This window comes from Elephas maximus, chromosome 20 (genome assembly GCF_024166365.1).
Source record: "Elephas maximus indicus isolate mEleMax1 chromosome 20, mEleMax1 primary haplotype, whole genome shotgun sequence".
Lineage (NCBI taxonomy): Eukaryota > Metazoa > Chordata > Mammalia > Proboscidea > Elephantidae > Elephas > Elephas maximus.
Window position 1 is genome coordinate 57,502,832 of NC_064838.1, and position 14,610 is coordinate 57,517,441.

The following is a 14,610-nucleotide window of genomic DNA, read 5'->3' on the forward strand; positions in this document are numbered from 1 at the left end:
TCTCTGATTATATGTCCATTAGACCAAGCTTGTTAGCTATATTAAATATTCTATAACTTTACTAAACTGCATTTTATCTGTCAATTACTGAGGGGATCTGTTAAAAATCTCCCACTATAATTACGGATTTTTACATTTTGATTTGTAGTTCTGACATAAACTAGGTACGTGACAGCTCAGAACCATTTTATCTTCTGGGTAATTTATTCCTTCTGTTTTGTCAATATAGGGTGACTTTTATTTCCTAATGATGTTTTTTTTCCTTAAAATGTATTATAGTTAACATAGCTATATTAGCCTTTTTTGGTTAATAATTCTGCTGGATGTTATTCATACTTTTACTTTCAATCTTTCCAGGCTTTTTGAGTTTTAGGGGTTTCTTGAAAACAGCATATTGGCAAATTTTGTCTCATTATCCCATCTTAGAATCTCTTTTAACTGGCAAGTTTAGTTTACTTAAATTCATTTTAATTACTGATTTACTTCTGCCATTTTATTTTGGGCTTTCTACTTACTCCCCCCTTCCCCTTCCTGTTTCATACTGGTTTCAAAGTTAAAACATCCTATTTCTGTACTGCAGTAGTTATCCTGAATCTTCTGAACACACATAACCTGATTTAACAGTCTCAAAGTAAATCAATTTATCTACCCTCTCCCAATTTTGAAATGCTTTAGCTTTGAACATATTCAGTATTTTCGTTTCATATTGTTTTTAATACCCCTACCCAAATTCATCATGCTATTGTTTTACATACTCAGTGCTTGTTTTATCTCCTTTTCTTTTGCTCATTATTATTTCATACAAATTATTTCTTCCTCCTGTGTTCAATTTTTCTTCTTTCTGAACTACATTGTTTAAAACTATACTGCTCAATTTAAATTAATTGAAACTGAATAAATTAAAAAAAAAAACAACTAAAAATTCAGTTGCACTAGCCCATCTCAAATGCTAACAGCCATGTGTGGCTAGTGGCTACTGCACTGGATGGGGCTGCTTCAGAAGGCCCTACTGCAAGGGTCTGCTGGAGGCAAACATTCTGTTTTTGCTGAAAAAAGTCTATTTTACTCTCTTAAATTACTGAATTATTGGTTGATAGCTTTCTCTCAATACTCTGAAAATATTATTTTTGTCTTCCAACCTCAGTAGCTGCGACTGAGAAACATGCTGTCAGTTGAACTGGTGTTCCAGTGTAAATAATTCATCCTGAGTTATCCTGCTTCTATCCCTTGGCCTTTAATATTTCACCACAAGATGTCTAGGTGTGTATTGATTATATTCAGGCATATTTTACTTCCTAAATCTGAGATTTATGTCCTTCATGGATTCTGGAAAATTCTGAGCTATAACCTTCAAATATCATCTCTTTCCAGATTTATTTTAACCTAAAATTCTTATCCATTCATATATTAGACTTTCTAATTCTATCACCTGTCATATTTTCCCTTTCCCTTTCTGGGATGTATTCTGGTATAAAGTTTATTTCGATAATTAAATTTTCATTTCTGTCAGTTCTCGGTTATTTTTCAAGTCTGTCAATTTTTTTGGAGTATTTTATTCCTTTCTCATGTTTTTGTCTTTTTTTTAATTGCATTTTACACAATAGTTTACAGGGCATATCAGTTTCTCACTGATTTCTTTTTGTCTTATTTTATAATCTATACCTGCTATTTACATCAGTTGAAGTATCTGATCATTCCATTAACTAAAGTCGTTGGGAAGGATTGTCCAATTCTACTGTTTATTGTATCCTACCTTTCATTCATTGTGAATTATTTCCTTGTATATTTAGTAATTTTGGGCCATGAGATTAATCTGCAAAATTCTTGGGCAACCTGGGTTAAGTATGTGGTGTCTGTACCTCCAGAAGGGTTTGCATTTGCTTCTGCCCGGTGTCCTAAAGCACCCATCACCCAAAGGATTAATTTCTTGGCCTGGGTAAGAAATTATATCACAGGAGTAGTACAAACTTGAACTCTGTATTTGTGTGTAGGGAGGCTCATTGTAAAAATTTTCAGAGGAGACATTTTCCCTCCAACCCAGTGCCCAGATTGAGATAGACAGGCTTGTTTGTCATCTCCCCAGGTTAGTGGGCAACTATTTTTGTAATCCCACTATTTGTCTGTCAGTCTGTCATACTGTGGTGGCTTGCATGTTGCTGTGATGCTGGAAGCTATGCCCAGGGTCATCCATGGTAGACAGGTTTCAGTTGAACTTCCAGACTAAGACAGACTGGGAAAAAGGACCCAGTGACCTACTTCTGAAAAAAGTGGCCAGTTAAAACCTTATGGATAGCAGTGGAAATTGTCTGATATAGTGCCGAAGATAAGCCCCTCAGGTTGGACGGCACTCAAAATATGACTGGGGAAGAGCTGCCTCCTCTAAGAAGAGTCGATCTTAACGATGTGGATGGAGTCAAGCTTTCAAGACCTTCATCTGCTGATGTGGCACGACTCAAAGTGAGAAGAAACAGCTGCAAACATCTATTAATAATTGGAACATGGAACAAAGTATGAATCAAAGAAAAGTAGAAGTTGTCAAAAATGAAATGGAACACTTTAAGATCGATATCCTAAGCATTAGTGAGCTGAAATGGACTGGTACTGGCCATTCTGAATTGGACAATCATCTGGTCTACTATGCTGGGAAGGTCAAATTGAACAGGAATGGCATCACGTTCATCGTCAAAAAGAACATTTCAAGATCTATCCTGAAATACAAAGCTGTCAGTGATAGGATAATATCCAAAGCTTGCTGAAAGTGAAGTGGACTTTAAGCACTTACTGATGAAGATCAAAGACTACAGCCTTCAGTATGGATTTCACCTTAACATAAAGAAAACCAATATTAAGCAACATCATGATCAAGAGAGAAAATACTCAAGTTGTCAACAATTTCATTTTACTTGGATCCATAATTAACATCCACGGAAGCAACAGTGAAGAAGCTGCATTGGGCAAATCTGCTGCAAAAGACCTCTTTCAAGTGTTAAAAAACAAAGATGACACCTCGAGGACTAAGATGCACCTGACTCAAGCCAGAGTATTTTCAACGGCCTCAGATGCACGCGAAAGCTGGACAATCAATAAGAAAGACTGAAGACGAATTAATGCATTTGAATTACGGTGTTGGCGAAGAATACTGAAAAGACCATGGAAGGACAGAACAAACAAATCTGTCTTAGAAGTACAGCCAGAATGCTCCTTAGAAGAAAGGATGGTGAGACTTCATCTCATGTATTTTGGACATATTATCAGGAAGGATCAGTCCCTGGAGAAGTACATTATGCTTGGTAAAGCAGGTGGTCAGGGAAAAAGAGGAAGACCCTCAACGAGGTGGACTGATACAGTGGCTGCAACAAGGGGCTCAAACATAGTTAACGACTGTGAGGATGGCGTAGGACTGGGCAGTATTTTGTTCTGTTGAGCATAGGGTTGCTATGAGTCGGAAGCAACTTGACAGCACCTATCAACAACATCTTTATAATCAATTAATATGTAGTTCATTAGGGTACCTGGCTATATGCTGCTATGTGCATCTTAGGTCCAGGAAGGCCCAAGGTTTTGCCTCCTTATCCCATGTGTACATCATCATGTAGTCCTATTAAGGAGCACTCCCTACCCTCAAGAACCTCATAATAGCTGGGAGCCAGTGTCAGCTAATATGCTTCCCACTTTAGTTTTCAGTTTTCACTGAGTTGTCAGCCCATGGAAATGTCCCCTACTCCCTTTTGGTTAAAAGCTTTGCATTTAATATTTTATATAGCATTTCTAAATGTTTGTAGTGGGAAGATTTTCCCATTAGACAGAAGATGAAGGACATTTTCTTCAATGTTCCTATGCCATGAGGCTCCTAAAAGTTTTGCATCTCCAAAGAATACTTTTATAACTCAGGTAGTTAGTAAAAAGAGATTTCATTTACAAATGAAAGCAAAAGCGAAATAACTTTTTTTTTTTCCAGCAAATCCAAGATAAAAACTATCACCTATGTTTCTTAGGGAAAAGTCTCCACATATTAAAAGCCATTTGGCTTGAGTCTGAGATGGAGACACGGGCTATATTTTATATTTTTGAGTGCCTGACAAAAAAATATCTACATATACATGATGTCCCTTTTAGATAAGCAGGTCGCCATGTTAACTGAGAACTGAAGCCACTCCCAAAGTCTACCTTTCAGCCAAAGATTAGACAGGCCTATAAAACAAACAATAACACACACGAGGAACTTGCTTCTTAGTTCAATTAAGTATGCGAGACCAAATGGGCAACATCTGCCTAAAAACAAAGACAGAAAGCAGAAAGGGACAGGAAAACTGGACAAATGGACATGGGGGATGCACTGTGTAAACGGAAAGGGGGAGAGCGCTAACACACTGTGGAGACCGCGGAATGTCACAGAACAATTTGCGTATAAATTTTTGAATAAGAAACTAATTTGCACTGTAAATTTTCATCTAAAGCAGACAATAAAACTAAAAAAAAAAAAAAAAAAAAAAGATAAGCAGGTCTGGTAAGTGGTTTAAGTGATTTACCCAAAGTTACAGTCAGTAAAATGGCAAAGCCTAGAATAGAATTGTTGCCTGCAAACTAAACTCCTTGCCAACAGTGTTACCATAGTAAAGCCACTCTCAGAGATATCTTCTGCAGTCTTTGTATCTGGAAATCCTTTATCAACTTCAAAAGAGAATAACAAAATGGATGGCATTAAAATTTAATCCAAAGCTTTCCAAGTGGTTGTTCAATTTAGGCATGCCCTAGCAGAGTGAGTAAGAGAATGGATTCACGCTTTAGATCCCAGCGTCCAATACGGTAGCCAACGGCCACATAAAACTCAAAACCCATTGCCGTCGTGTCGATTCCAACTCATAGAGACCCTACAGGACAGAGTAGAACCAATCCACAGAGTTTCCAAGGAGCGTCTGATGGATTTGAACTGCCACCCTTTTGGTTAGCAGCTGTAGCTCTTAACCATTACACCACCAGGGTTGCCAATAGCTATATACGAACCCAAACCAAACCCAGTGCTGTTGAGTTGATTCCGACTCAGAGCGACCCTATAGGACAGAGAACTGCTCCATAGAATTTCCAAGGAGTGCTTGGCGGATTCAAACTGCCAACCCTTTGGTTAGCAGCTGTAGCACTTAACCACTACGCCATCAGGGTTTCCAATAGCCACATGAAGCTATTAAAATTTAAACTGACTAAAATAAGATAAAATAAAATTCCTAAGTCAAAGGAGCCACATTTCAAGGGCTCAATAGCCACGTGTGGCTGGTGGCTATCATACCAGACAGTGCTCACAGAGAACATTTCCATCATCGCAGGGCTCTACTGGACAGCACTACTCTAGAATATATAAACAACACACTTAGATTTCGATTCTTCCTGTCACCTATTTATTACCTTTGTGAGACTTGAGCAAATTTGTTAACTTCTCTCAGCCTTATGTTTCCTCATCTGTAAATTAAGAATCAGAAATAAGGTGCTGGGAATATCACTGGTGCTCAGTAACCACAGAATCTCCAGCCTCCCCACCCCTCCTCACCGCACAGAATAAATACACTGCTTCCAAAAGTTTAAAAAAAATCACCAAACCTAAGCCCTTGCTTATTGTAAGCATTTTTTGTAAGATTTTACTTTTTTTTTTTTTTCAGTAGGGGAAGATAGTGGTGGTGGACATTTTGTATAAATAAAAAAGTAAAAAGAAAAAATTAAAACGACCAATTTAGAACTGGAGAATGTTATAGTTTTTCTATTACATTAACTTAAAGAACTGATTTAATGACACACTGGACGCAAAGGTGTAACCTGAGTTAACTGGGTCAGGTATCTTGCCATAAGAGAACTTCCAAGAGCAGCTACAGAATCAGGTATAATTACCCATATGTACAGACACTAATTAACTTTTTATTTAAACAACGAATCCCTAAATAACTCAAAAGCTTGCTGAACTGACAGACTCTTTTTCCACTTTTAAGACTAGGTAGACAAAACATACACTCACGAGGCTGTAACACACACTCACTTTAGGTTGTTGCGTCATTTTTCCCCTAACACAGCTATTCCTTTAAATATTCCGTTTTCCCAAGCTCCTCCCCTAGTCTGTTTCTAACAGACCCACAGTGTTGTATTTGACCTTTTCAGGCCCTTCTCTAGTCTGAAAACAAGCTGGTGTGCTCTCAAATTTCCAATTAGCAATGTTAGAAACGACATGGCCCTTAAGAGATGATTCAGTCCTCAATTAACTGAGGAATGGAATGACCTGGTTAAGCCAGTCTCCTGTTCAATTAAAAAAAAACCATTGTTTCAACCCTTTATTGAAAATCTTTCTACAGTAAAATGCATTTGTTTACTTTTCTGCTCCCATATATTCTAATTAACATAATAAATACTCCCGACGATGTTAAGTCTGGCCTCATCATTATGACAAATTAATCTATAATTACCACCAAAATCCACTGCCATCGAGTCAATTCTGACTCACAGCAGCCCTACAGGACAGAGCTGAACTGCCCCATAGAGTTTCCAAGGCTGTGATCTTTACAAGGCAGACTGCCACATCTTTCTCCCTCAGTGTGGCTGGTGGGTTCGAACTGCTGACCTTTCGGTTGGCAGCCGAGTGCTTTTAAACACTGCACCACCAGGGCTCTGCTGACCCAAGGTTACACTCTAGATATTTGCTAGGATTTTCAAAAACTAAAACCTAATACTTAGCTTTTTAAGAATTTCTCCCACACTTGGACTATAGAAATATTTTCAGATAGCCGAAGCTCTGATGAGTTAAGCTCTGATTAATCATGGTCAATTCTATTTGTGTTGTGTCACACTTCCCACTTCCCAGGAACCTTTATTTGTGAAATAAATACAGGATGACTCACTTCAGGCTTGTGCTAAACGGCAATTAGGCCCATGGGTCTCTGATCATTTTCCTTACAGATTACTTTAAAAACCAAGTTTTCCTAGGAGTCATAGCTAGATTAAGTCTAGAGGTAGTGAAGAGCACAACTAAGCCAACTTCAGTCAAAAAAAAAAAAGGGGGGGGGATCTATGTTCCTTTGCAGAATTTCCCCTTCAATGGAGTGTTCAGCACAAAGAAAACAGCTATCTGAAATTATTCTGTTAGCATTAGTTTAAAGAATCCATCTTAACTTACAGATATTAAAATGTATTTCCAGTATGTCTACAGAATTTAAAGCTCAGGTAATTATCTGGACGAATAGTTTACTGAGAAGTCAAAGAGACAGGTCCTATTTCACTTAAATACTAAAAGTAGGTAGGGAGAATTTTGGGCTTCCAGCTTTAAAACAGACTTTGTTGCTTCTCCTTCAGGAATGAAACAAGTATAATTTATACTGAAGACATTCCCCCAACCCCCACCCAATACCAGTTAGCCCCCTAGTCAAGTGCTATTCAAACACAATCTTTTACTTTTTAAATCAGAAGCGACATTTCTCCAGCAGTCTCTTAGATGATAGTCACAGCACAATCACTCTGCTACCACAAGCTGTTCTGATGCTCCTATGGTCAATGCCAAACGAAGTGATTGTCCTCTACCCCCACACACCTAGACCTTCGATACCTATACTATAAGAACCGCATGTAGTTTTTAATACCAGGCTTTCTTGAAAGGACCACTGTAGCTTTGCTGACAGTATCCAATCATTATTAAGAGTCTGTGAAATGCCTGAAAGGACCCCAGAGTAGGAAGTAGAAGAAAGGGTTAAAATTCTAACTCACCAATTGAGAAGCTGTCGTTCACCTGAGTCCTAGTAGACCTAATTTCCTGCCTGCCCACATAGGTAACTGAATTATTAATATTAAAGTACAATTGCTCCTCGAACAGTGCTGGTACCCGGTAGGCACTCAACTAAACAAACAACTTGAAAAAGACTACTATTCTGGGCAAAGACATTACTTTCTTTGTGGAAAGTCAATACCTGTCCCCATCCTGTATCTTCCAAACTAAGTTCCGTTGCTCAGGGGCATGAGTAGCCAACAATTCGGTGTCAAAACAGAAACAAAGAAGTGAAACTTATTTTCATAAAACAAATAACAGGAATATAATGTTATTAAGTGGAACAGTATAGTTAGCTAAAATAACATAATAGGTTTTTATATGCAAAAGAGAATGTTTTCAATTTTAGAAGCCCAGTTCAAAAGGTTTTAGTTTATTAAGAGACTCACTTATAATCATAAACACAGTATATAGATTATATTTATTATAATTTGAAACTCCAAAAATAACATATGGATAGAAACAAAAGTTGCTCAATTTTAGATACAAGTATATTAACTGTAATAAAACAATTATACTCACAGCTTGCATTTCTGTATAGAAGAAATGGTTCATGGAGCTGAAATTCCAAATCTTTATTGACTGGTTCAACGAGATTGTGCATATTCAGTCGATTCACAATGGTAAAACCATGGTAAGGTGAAGCTGACCTTAGATTTAATAGAAACAGAAAAAAGAAACAAACAAAAAACAGAAGTAATCTGTAGTCACTGTTTACTTAAACTGTAGAAATGTTATCCACTTCTTTACTTTTCATTTAGAACAGAATATATATATATATATGTATGTTTTTTATTAGCAAATTACACCATATTACAAGCACTTAAAAATGTAAATAAAAGTCAGACCATGTCCCTCCTCTGCTCAGAACCCTCCAAGGATTCAGTCTCTTAGAGTAAAGGCCAAAGTCCTCATTAAGACCACCAAGGCCCTACCTGATCTGCTCCTTTCTGACCTCATCTCCCTTGCCTCCTGCTCCAGCCACACTAGGCTCCTTGCCCCCCTCCCAAACCTGCAGGTGTGCTTCCACCTGAAGGTCTGTCTGGAAAGTTCCCACAGAATCTGCACAGTTATCTCGCCTCCAGCAAGCTTTTGTTCAAATGTCATCTTGTCATTGAGGCCCATTACCCTATTTAACGCTGCAACCTGCTCCCAAGCTCAATTCCTCTAACTTTTCTCTATTTTCTAAACCACTTATTATTTTTATATTTGTCTTTTGCCCCCAACTAGAAAGTTTCAGTTTGAGGGTTTTTGTCTTTTTTTTTTTCCACATATGTATGCCAAGGACCTAGAACAGACACAGAGTCGGTGTTTAATAAATATTTACTAAACGAAAGTATCATTTATTTTAAATATGGTACAGGATTGGCTATAACAATGACAGCCAACATTACAACTAATTATTTTTCTTGCACCAAACAAGTCTCCACATAGTTTTCTTGAGTTTGGAAACCCCGATAGCATAGTGGTTAAGTCCTACAGCTGCTAACCAAAGGGTCGGCAGTTCAAATCCACCAGGCGCTCCTTGGAAACTCTAGGGGCAGTTCCACTCTGTCCTATAGGGTCACTATGAGTCAGAATCCACTCGACGGCACTGGGTTTGGTTTTTTGGTTTTCTTGAGTTTGATACAATAAAAAACATCCCTGGTTTCCCCCATCAGGTGGGATTCAGTACACAATCCTTTAGACACTACTCACATGTCGTTTCTCTGTGAAGTACATGGGGGGGATACGAGAATCCTATTTTACAGATTAGGAAACCAATTCGGCATGATTAAGGCCTGTGTCAAGTCACACAAATAATGTGACCAGAATTCAGCTTCAGGTTTTTTGACTCCAAATCCAGGAGTCAAAAATTCTTCTATACTAAGCGGTCTATGCAAAGCAATATTCTAAAATCCAGGTATACATTTATCCAAGGTACATAAAACGTTTTCACGTTTCGCAAAGAAAGTTTCTTTGTTCTGCTTTTATTAGAATACCGACCGCGTAAGCTTGTACAAATTTTGTTAAATCAAGCCACTCACTACACTAAATCTCACATTTTCTATAATCAGTGTATGTGCACTATAACAATGGGGTCAGAAAAGTACTTTCCAAATATTATAGATGCCCCAGTTCTAATAAAATTTGAAAAGTTTCTAGAAATTGATACTGAAAATGCAGAGTAATGAAGTGCAAAGGCCTTTGGGGGAAAAAAAAAGAATAAGAGAGAACAAAGTGTCAAAGAACTTGGTGTATAAATATCAAAGCACTTGTATTTAAAGAAACAAGGTTAGTGTGTTTAGATAAGATCTCAAAGCTTCATACCAAAATTCAGGAGATATCTGACAAATTCTTTTTAATTTACCATTAATGGAGAAAGGCATTAAAGATAGCCCACATTACCTACAAAAAAAAAAAAAAAGGTAAAGAACCAATTATCAATAATAACCCCTGCTGAGTTCTCTATCCTTTAGAAAGCATGGAAAGGAACCTGCACTTGTAAGAACAACCTCAGAGGGACAGTAACTCCATGATTAGCATATCCTGTCAGTCACGTTTAGGCCACAAAAGTTGCCTAACAAAACAAAGTTGCAATTTGCAAACCAATAATGTTTTAAGATAAAAAATTAATGCTTAAAGCTGTTGAAAATAAAAAGTGCAATTATGAATAATCCACATTTTCTAAAGAAGTCTTGAATAAGCTAAAAAAGACATTTTTAAGGACTTGAATAAGCTAAAAAAGACATTTTAAGGACACAATCCAGAATTTGGGGCGGGGATTGGTGGTGGTAAAGGGGTCAGAACCAGGCAGAAGACAACCTGTCATTTAGTATCCCCTGAAAAAAGGGGCTGTTATTGAAACTACATTATTTTACAGAGGTAGTCTATGCATTATAATTTTCTCAACTATATACCTTTTTATTAAAATATCAAAGGAGGGAGGGAGGCATCTATTTTAGACTCATTTGTTACTAGAAAATGTGTTCTATTTTGAGGCAGTTCTGCTAGGTTCTTAAATAAGTTCTGGTTCTGTAAGGCTCAGAGAAGGCAAGTGACTTGGTTAGCGTATCATAGCTAACCAAAAACCAAACCCAGTGCCGTTGAGTCGATTCCGACTCATAGCGACCCTATAGGACATAACTAGGGTGGATGAAATCTTGAAGGGGACAAGGAGGAATGTCTCCCCAAAAGAAGCTGAACCACTTCATATGACAGTTTTCACCATTAGATTTTTAAAAAAACAGTAAATATCATTTTTTGAAAAAGCTTACCTTCGATATACAAATAAAGTCCCTTCTATATCGGTCTTCTCCTGCAATAGACAATGAATCAATTAGTGTTTTTCCAATCATTCAAACCTAAACAGTCCTAATGGAGAAGATATGCCTTATGTTTAAGATCAATTTACTCATTGTAAGACTCATCAGTTGAACAAACAGGTAAGTCTCTCCCTCACTCCATCAACTGCTGTTATCAGTTTCTTCTGTATCCTTTCATTGCATGTAAGTATACTCAATGCTCAATCTAGCATCATATCTGTTACCTACATTTTTGTTTTAGCTAAAATATTTTAGTAACATTTCTTAATTTAAAAGCCAAGTTCCTGCGCACAGCAGCTCTTCACCTTTAAAGTTTATTAAAGTTAATAGGAAAAAAGTAAGTTTTAGCTTATAGGATAGTACTTTGTTTCATCACTGGGGGATTTTGATGTTTTAATGAGTTGCAAATTTTGTGATCAGTTAACAATTCCTGTCAAACACAATTAGTTGGCCATTTTTAGAACTCGGTTGAAGGAAATATTGAAACTGTAACAAAACAAAACAAAGCCCAGTTGCCATCAAGCTGATTCAGGCTCATGGAGACCCACAGAGGATATGGTTTTCTATGGCAGTGACTTTTCGGAAGTATACTGCCAGGGCTTTCTTCTGAGGTGTCTCTGGGTGGATGTAAACTATTAACCTTTCCATTAGTAGGCGAGCACTGAACCATCTGTGCCACCCAGGGACTCCTAATCTGTACCTATAAACAAACCAAAAACCAAACCTGTTGCCGTCGAGTCAATTCCGACTCACAGGGACCCTACAGGACAGAGTAGAACTGCCCCACTCATAGGGACCCTACAGGACAGAGTAGAACTACCTCGTAGAGTTTCTAAGGAGCCCCTGGCGGATTCAAACCGTTGACCCTTTGGTTAGCAGCCATAGCACTTAGCCACTATGCCACCAGGGTTTCCAACTGTAACTATACTCTGGCTTAATTACTACAGGTTTTACAAATAATTTTTAAAATGTCTTGATTAACAAAGTACAGTTCATTACCATCTTCATTTGTTGGGACAAAAGTGTATTTCGGTTTTAAATAGTTACAATGTTCACAAACAAACAAACAAACAAACAACAAAACCAACCCAAATAACCACATTATTAGTCTGCAGTTCATAGCTTACATTGGACCTTAATGTTTTAATGTAATCAGTAAACTTTTAGAGAAACTTCAAGTGTTAATCATATTAAGTTGAATTTGTTGCAATAATTTTATTTAAAAAAAGGTACCATCTTGGTTTTTTTCCAGGAGTAGTACTGCTGTAAGCTTAAATATCATCATGAAACTTTTCCTTCCTAAGGATTCAGAGGCTTGTTCTTGTTTTTAGTATAAGAAATATATTAACAACTGTCTCATAGTAAAAGAAAACTTGCCTATCTTATTTCATTGTGCAAAGTTACAATTCACTGTAAAATAACAGAAAAGATTTTGGTTATGCTCTATGAGCCATGGTTCAAATGAACAAACGATGGCAGCTTATTTTTCAATTGAGGTTATTGTAACTTGTATTTCATATTTAAAACAGAACTTCACAATTAAAATTTCAAAGCATTCAAAGTCTTGTGTCTTCACCATTTGCCCACAATCCATATTTATGCCTAACCATAAGTTTATACGTAGACCAGGAAAAGAAAAACGATTCAGAGGGCAATACCTAATACTGCTACATGTTTTTACAAAATCTGTAATTTTGTTCTTTGTGGCTTCTTCCCATACCTCCTTTTCTTCCAGGAGGGGGAGGAAAGAGGAAAACAAGATGACTTTGAAAACTCTCTTCTCTCAATTAACTGTTTGTAAATGCCAAATGGTTTGCACAGAGTTAATGATAAATATATACATGTGTAGTACATTATAAGAGGCATATTACAATAATAACTTTGAGAGTTTTGTTTAAGGGTTTTTAAAATTTCTTATTGAAATGTGAATGTCAAGCACAGATGAACTGAATCCAACAAACGTTTACGGCCTATTTTCTAGGTGTAAAGCCTGTAACTGAGTTTACTAGCAAGGATCAATTACAATAAAACGAAAATTCTGTTATTTAAACAATTACCGGAACTTCAAGCAGGGTCTAACAAGAGTCACTGAACAGACCACATAACCTTTAGGACCCTCTCCCATACAAACAGGGCAAAATGTACTTAGTCTGACTGGAGCATTCAGAGGTGACATAACCGGCATCACAGCTGGAACAGGAACGTACCTACAAGGTCTCTTTTCCAAAAATCTCACGGGAATCCTGATAACACGGAAGCCCTTTCCTAAGGGCCCTGAAATCTTCCCGGAAACAGTGTAAGTCCATTAGAGACGGACTCGCCCCATCACCCCTTCCAAGATTTGTTAACTAATTGCATTTCAAGCTTTAAATACAAATGACCTTTGCGGAGGAGGCTCTCATTTACGTGTGTTGGGAGGGGTGTTTATTATATTCACTATGTATATGCAACTTATGTAATAACCCTCAAAGCCTCAAACACAAGCCTTCAGGCATCTGTCTGACCCCACGGGTCTCACATTCCCCAAAGCATCTGCAAAGAAGGCAGGTCGCCCACGTCCCTGGAGCTGACGCCAAGCAACTCGACTCTGCCCCAAACCTCCCCGCCAGTGGTTTTTTTCCCAGGATACTTAGGGCCTACTTCTCTCGCTCATACTGCTTATCCCCGAAGGCTTCCGATGCCCCTGCGGTGCCCACCCCACTCTCCACCAGTCCTCGGCCTCCCGCATCGCCCCTCAGTCTCGGCAGCCTGCACGGCCCTTTTAAAAGGTGGCGGCGGCGGCCGAGCGTGCGTCTTTCGTGGCCAGGCTAGACTCACCCACTGGTTGGCCTTAGGGCAAAAAGTGTACAGAGCGACCTGGCCCGTGAGGTCCGCGATGCTGGTGATGTAAGGGTCGTGCTGTTTCAGGGCCGCCAAGCTCATCTCCTGCCCAGCTCTACTCAGCGACTCCATCTTGAATCCCGGAGCGGAGCCCCTCCGGCGGGGGCGGAGTCACGGGCCGGAAAGTGCATCGAAGCAAAGTTCCCCCAGCTTCGTCAGCGCCTTCGATTTCCGCCTCTTCATCAGGTCTTGCAGCGGGGCGGTGCGGCGACCATCCTGCTCCGCAGCAGGAGGGCCGGACTTCGGGTTCCGGCGCCGTCGGGTTCCCTCCACTAAACCTTTGCAGATGGAGGGTGGGGGCCGAGGGTGCCTCCTCTCTACGGGTTAAAACGTCGTGGTGCCGGGCCTCCCGCGCGCTTTCTTTGAGCTCCTGCGGGGCGAGGCAGGGGACCGATACTACGCCTGCCTCGGGCCCGCACGCGAGAAACGCCGGGGCCGCAGAACGGAAACACAGCCGTGGAATGCAGGGCTCCACGGACCGTTTGGAAAGCACAGAAAAGCAAGAGAGCATAGGGGTGCGAAAACTACCTCACGTATCAACACATCATTACCGCTAACAATTTTAGTGTTTTCTGAAGAAAAAAAAATTAAAAGCCAAAGTAGTCCACATAGAACTTCACAGGAGTGTCTTAT

At 38.9% G+C, this 14,610-nt stretch overlaps 1 protein-coding gene across 2 annotated transcripts in view; it reads right to left on the reverse strand.

The window, feature by feature from the left end:
- The window catches only part of DCP1A (decapping mRNA 1A), a 51,437-nt gene extending 37,355 nt beyond the window's left edge, over positions 1–14,082 (reverse strand). Inside the window, exons 1-3 of one of the 2 annotated variants that reach the window (XM_049862294.1) lie at positions 13,915–14,082; positions 11,050–11,090; positions 8,315–8,442 (exon numbers count right to left, since the gene is read on the reverse strand). In XM_049862294.1, the coding sequence (XP_049718251.1) occupies positions 8,315–8,442; positions 11,050–11,090; positions 13,915–14,049 (304 nt within the window). In that variant the 5' untranslated portion in view covers positions 14,050–14,082. The remainder of the gene's footprint in view (positions 1–8,314; positions 8,443–11,049; positions 11,091–13,914) is intronic. The other variant, XM_049862295.1, reaches the window with a different exon arrangement.
- Positions 14,083–14,610: the final 528 nt, after the last annotated feature.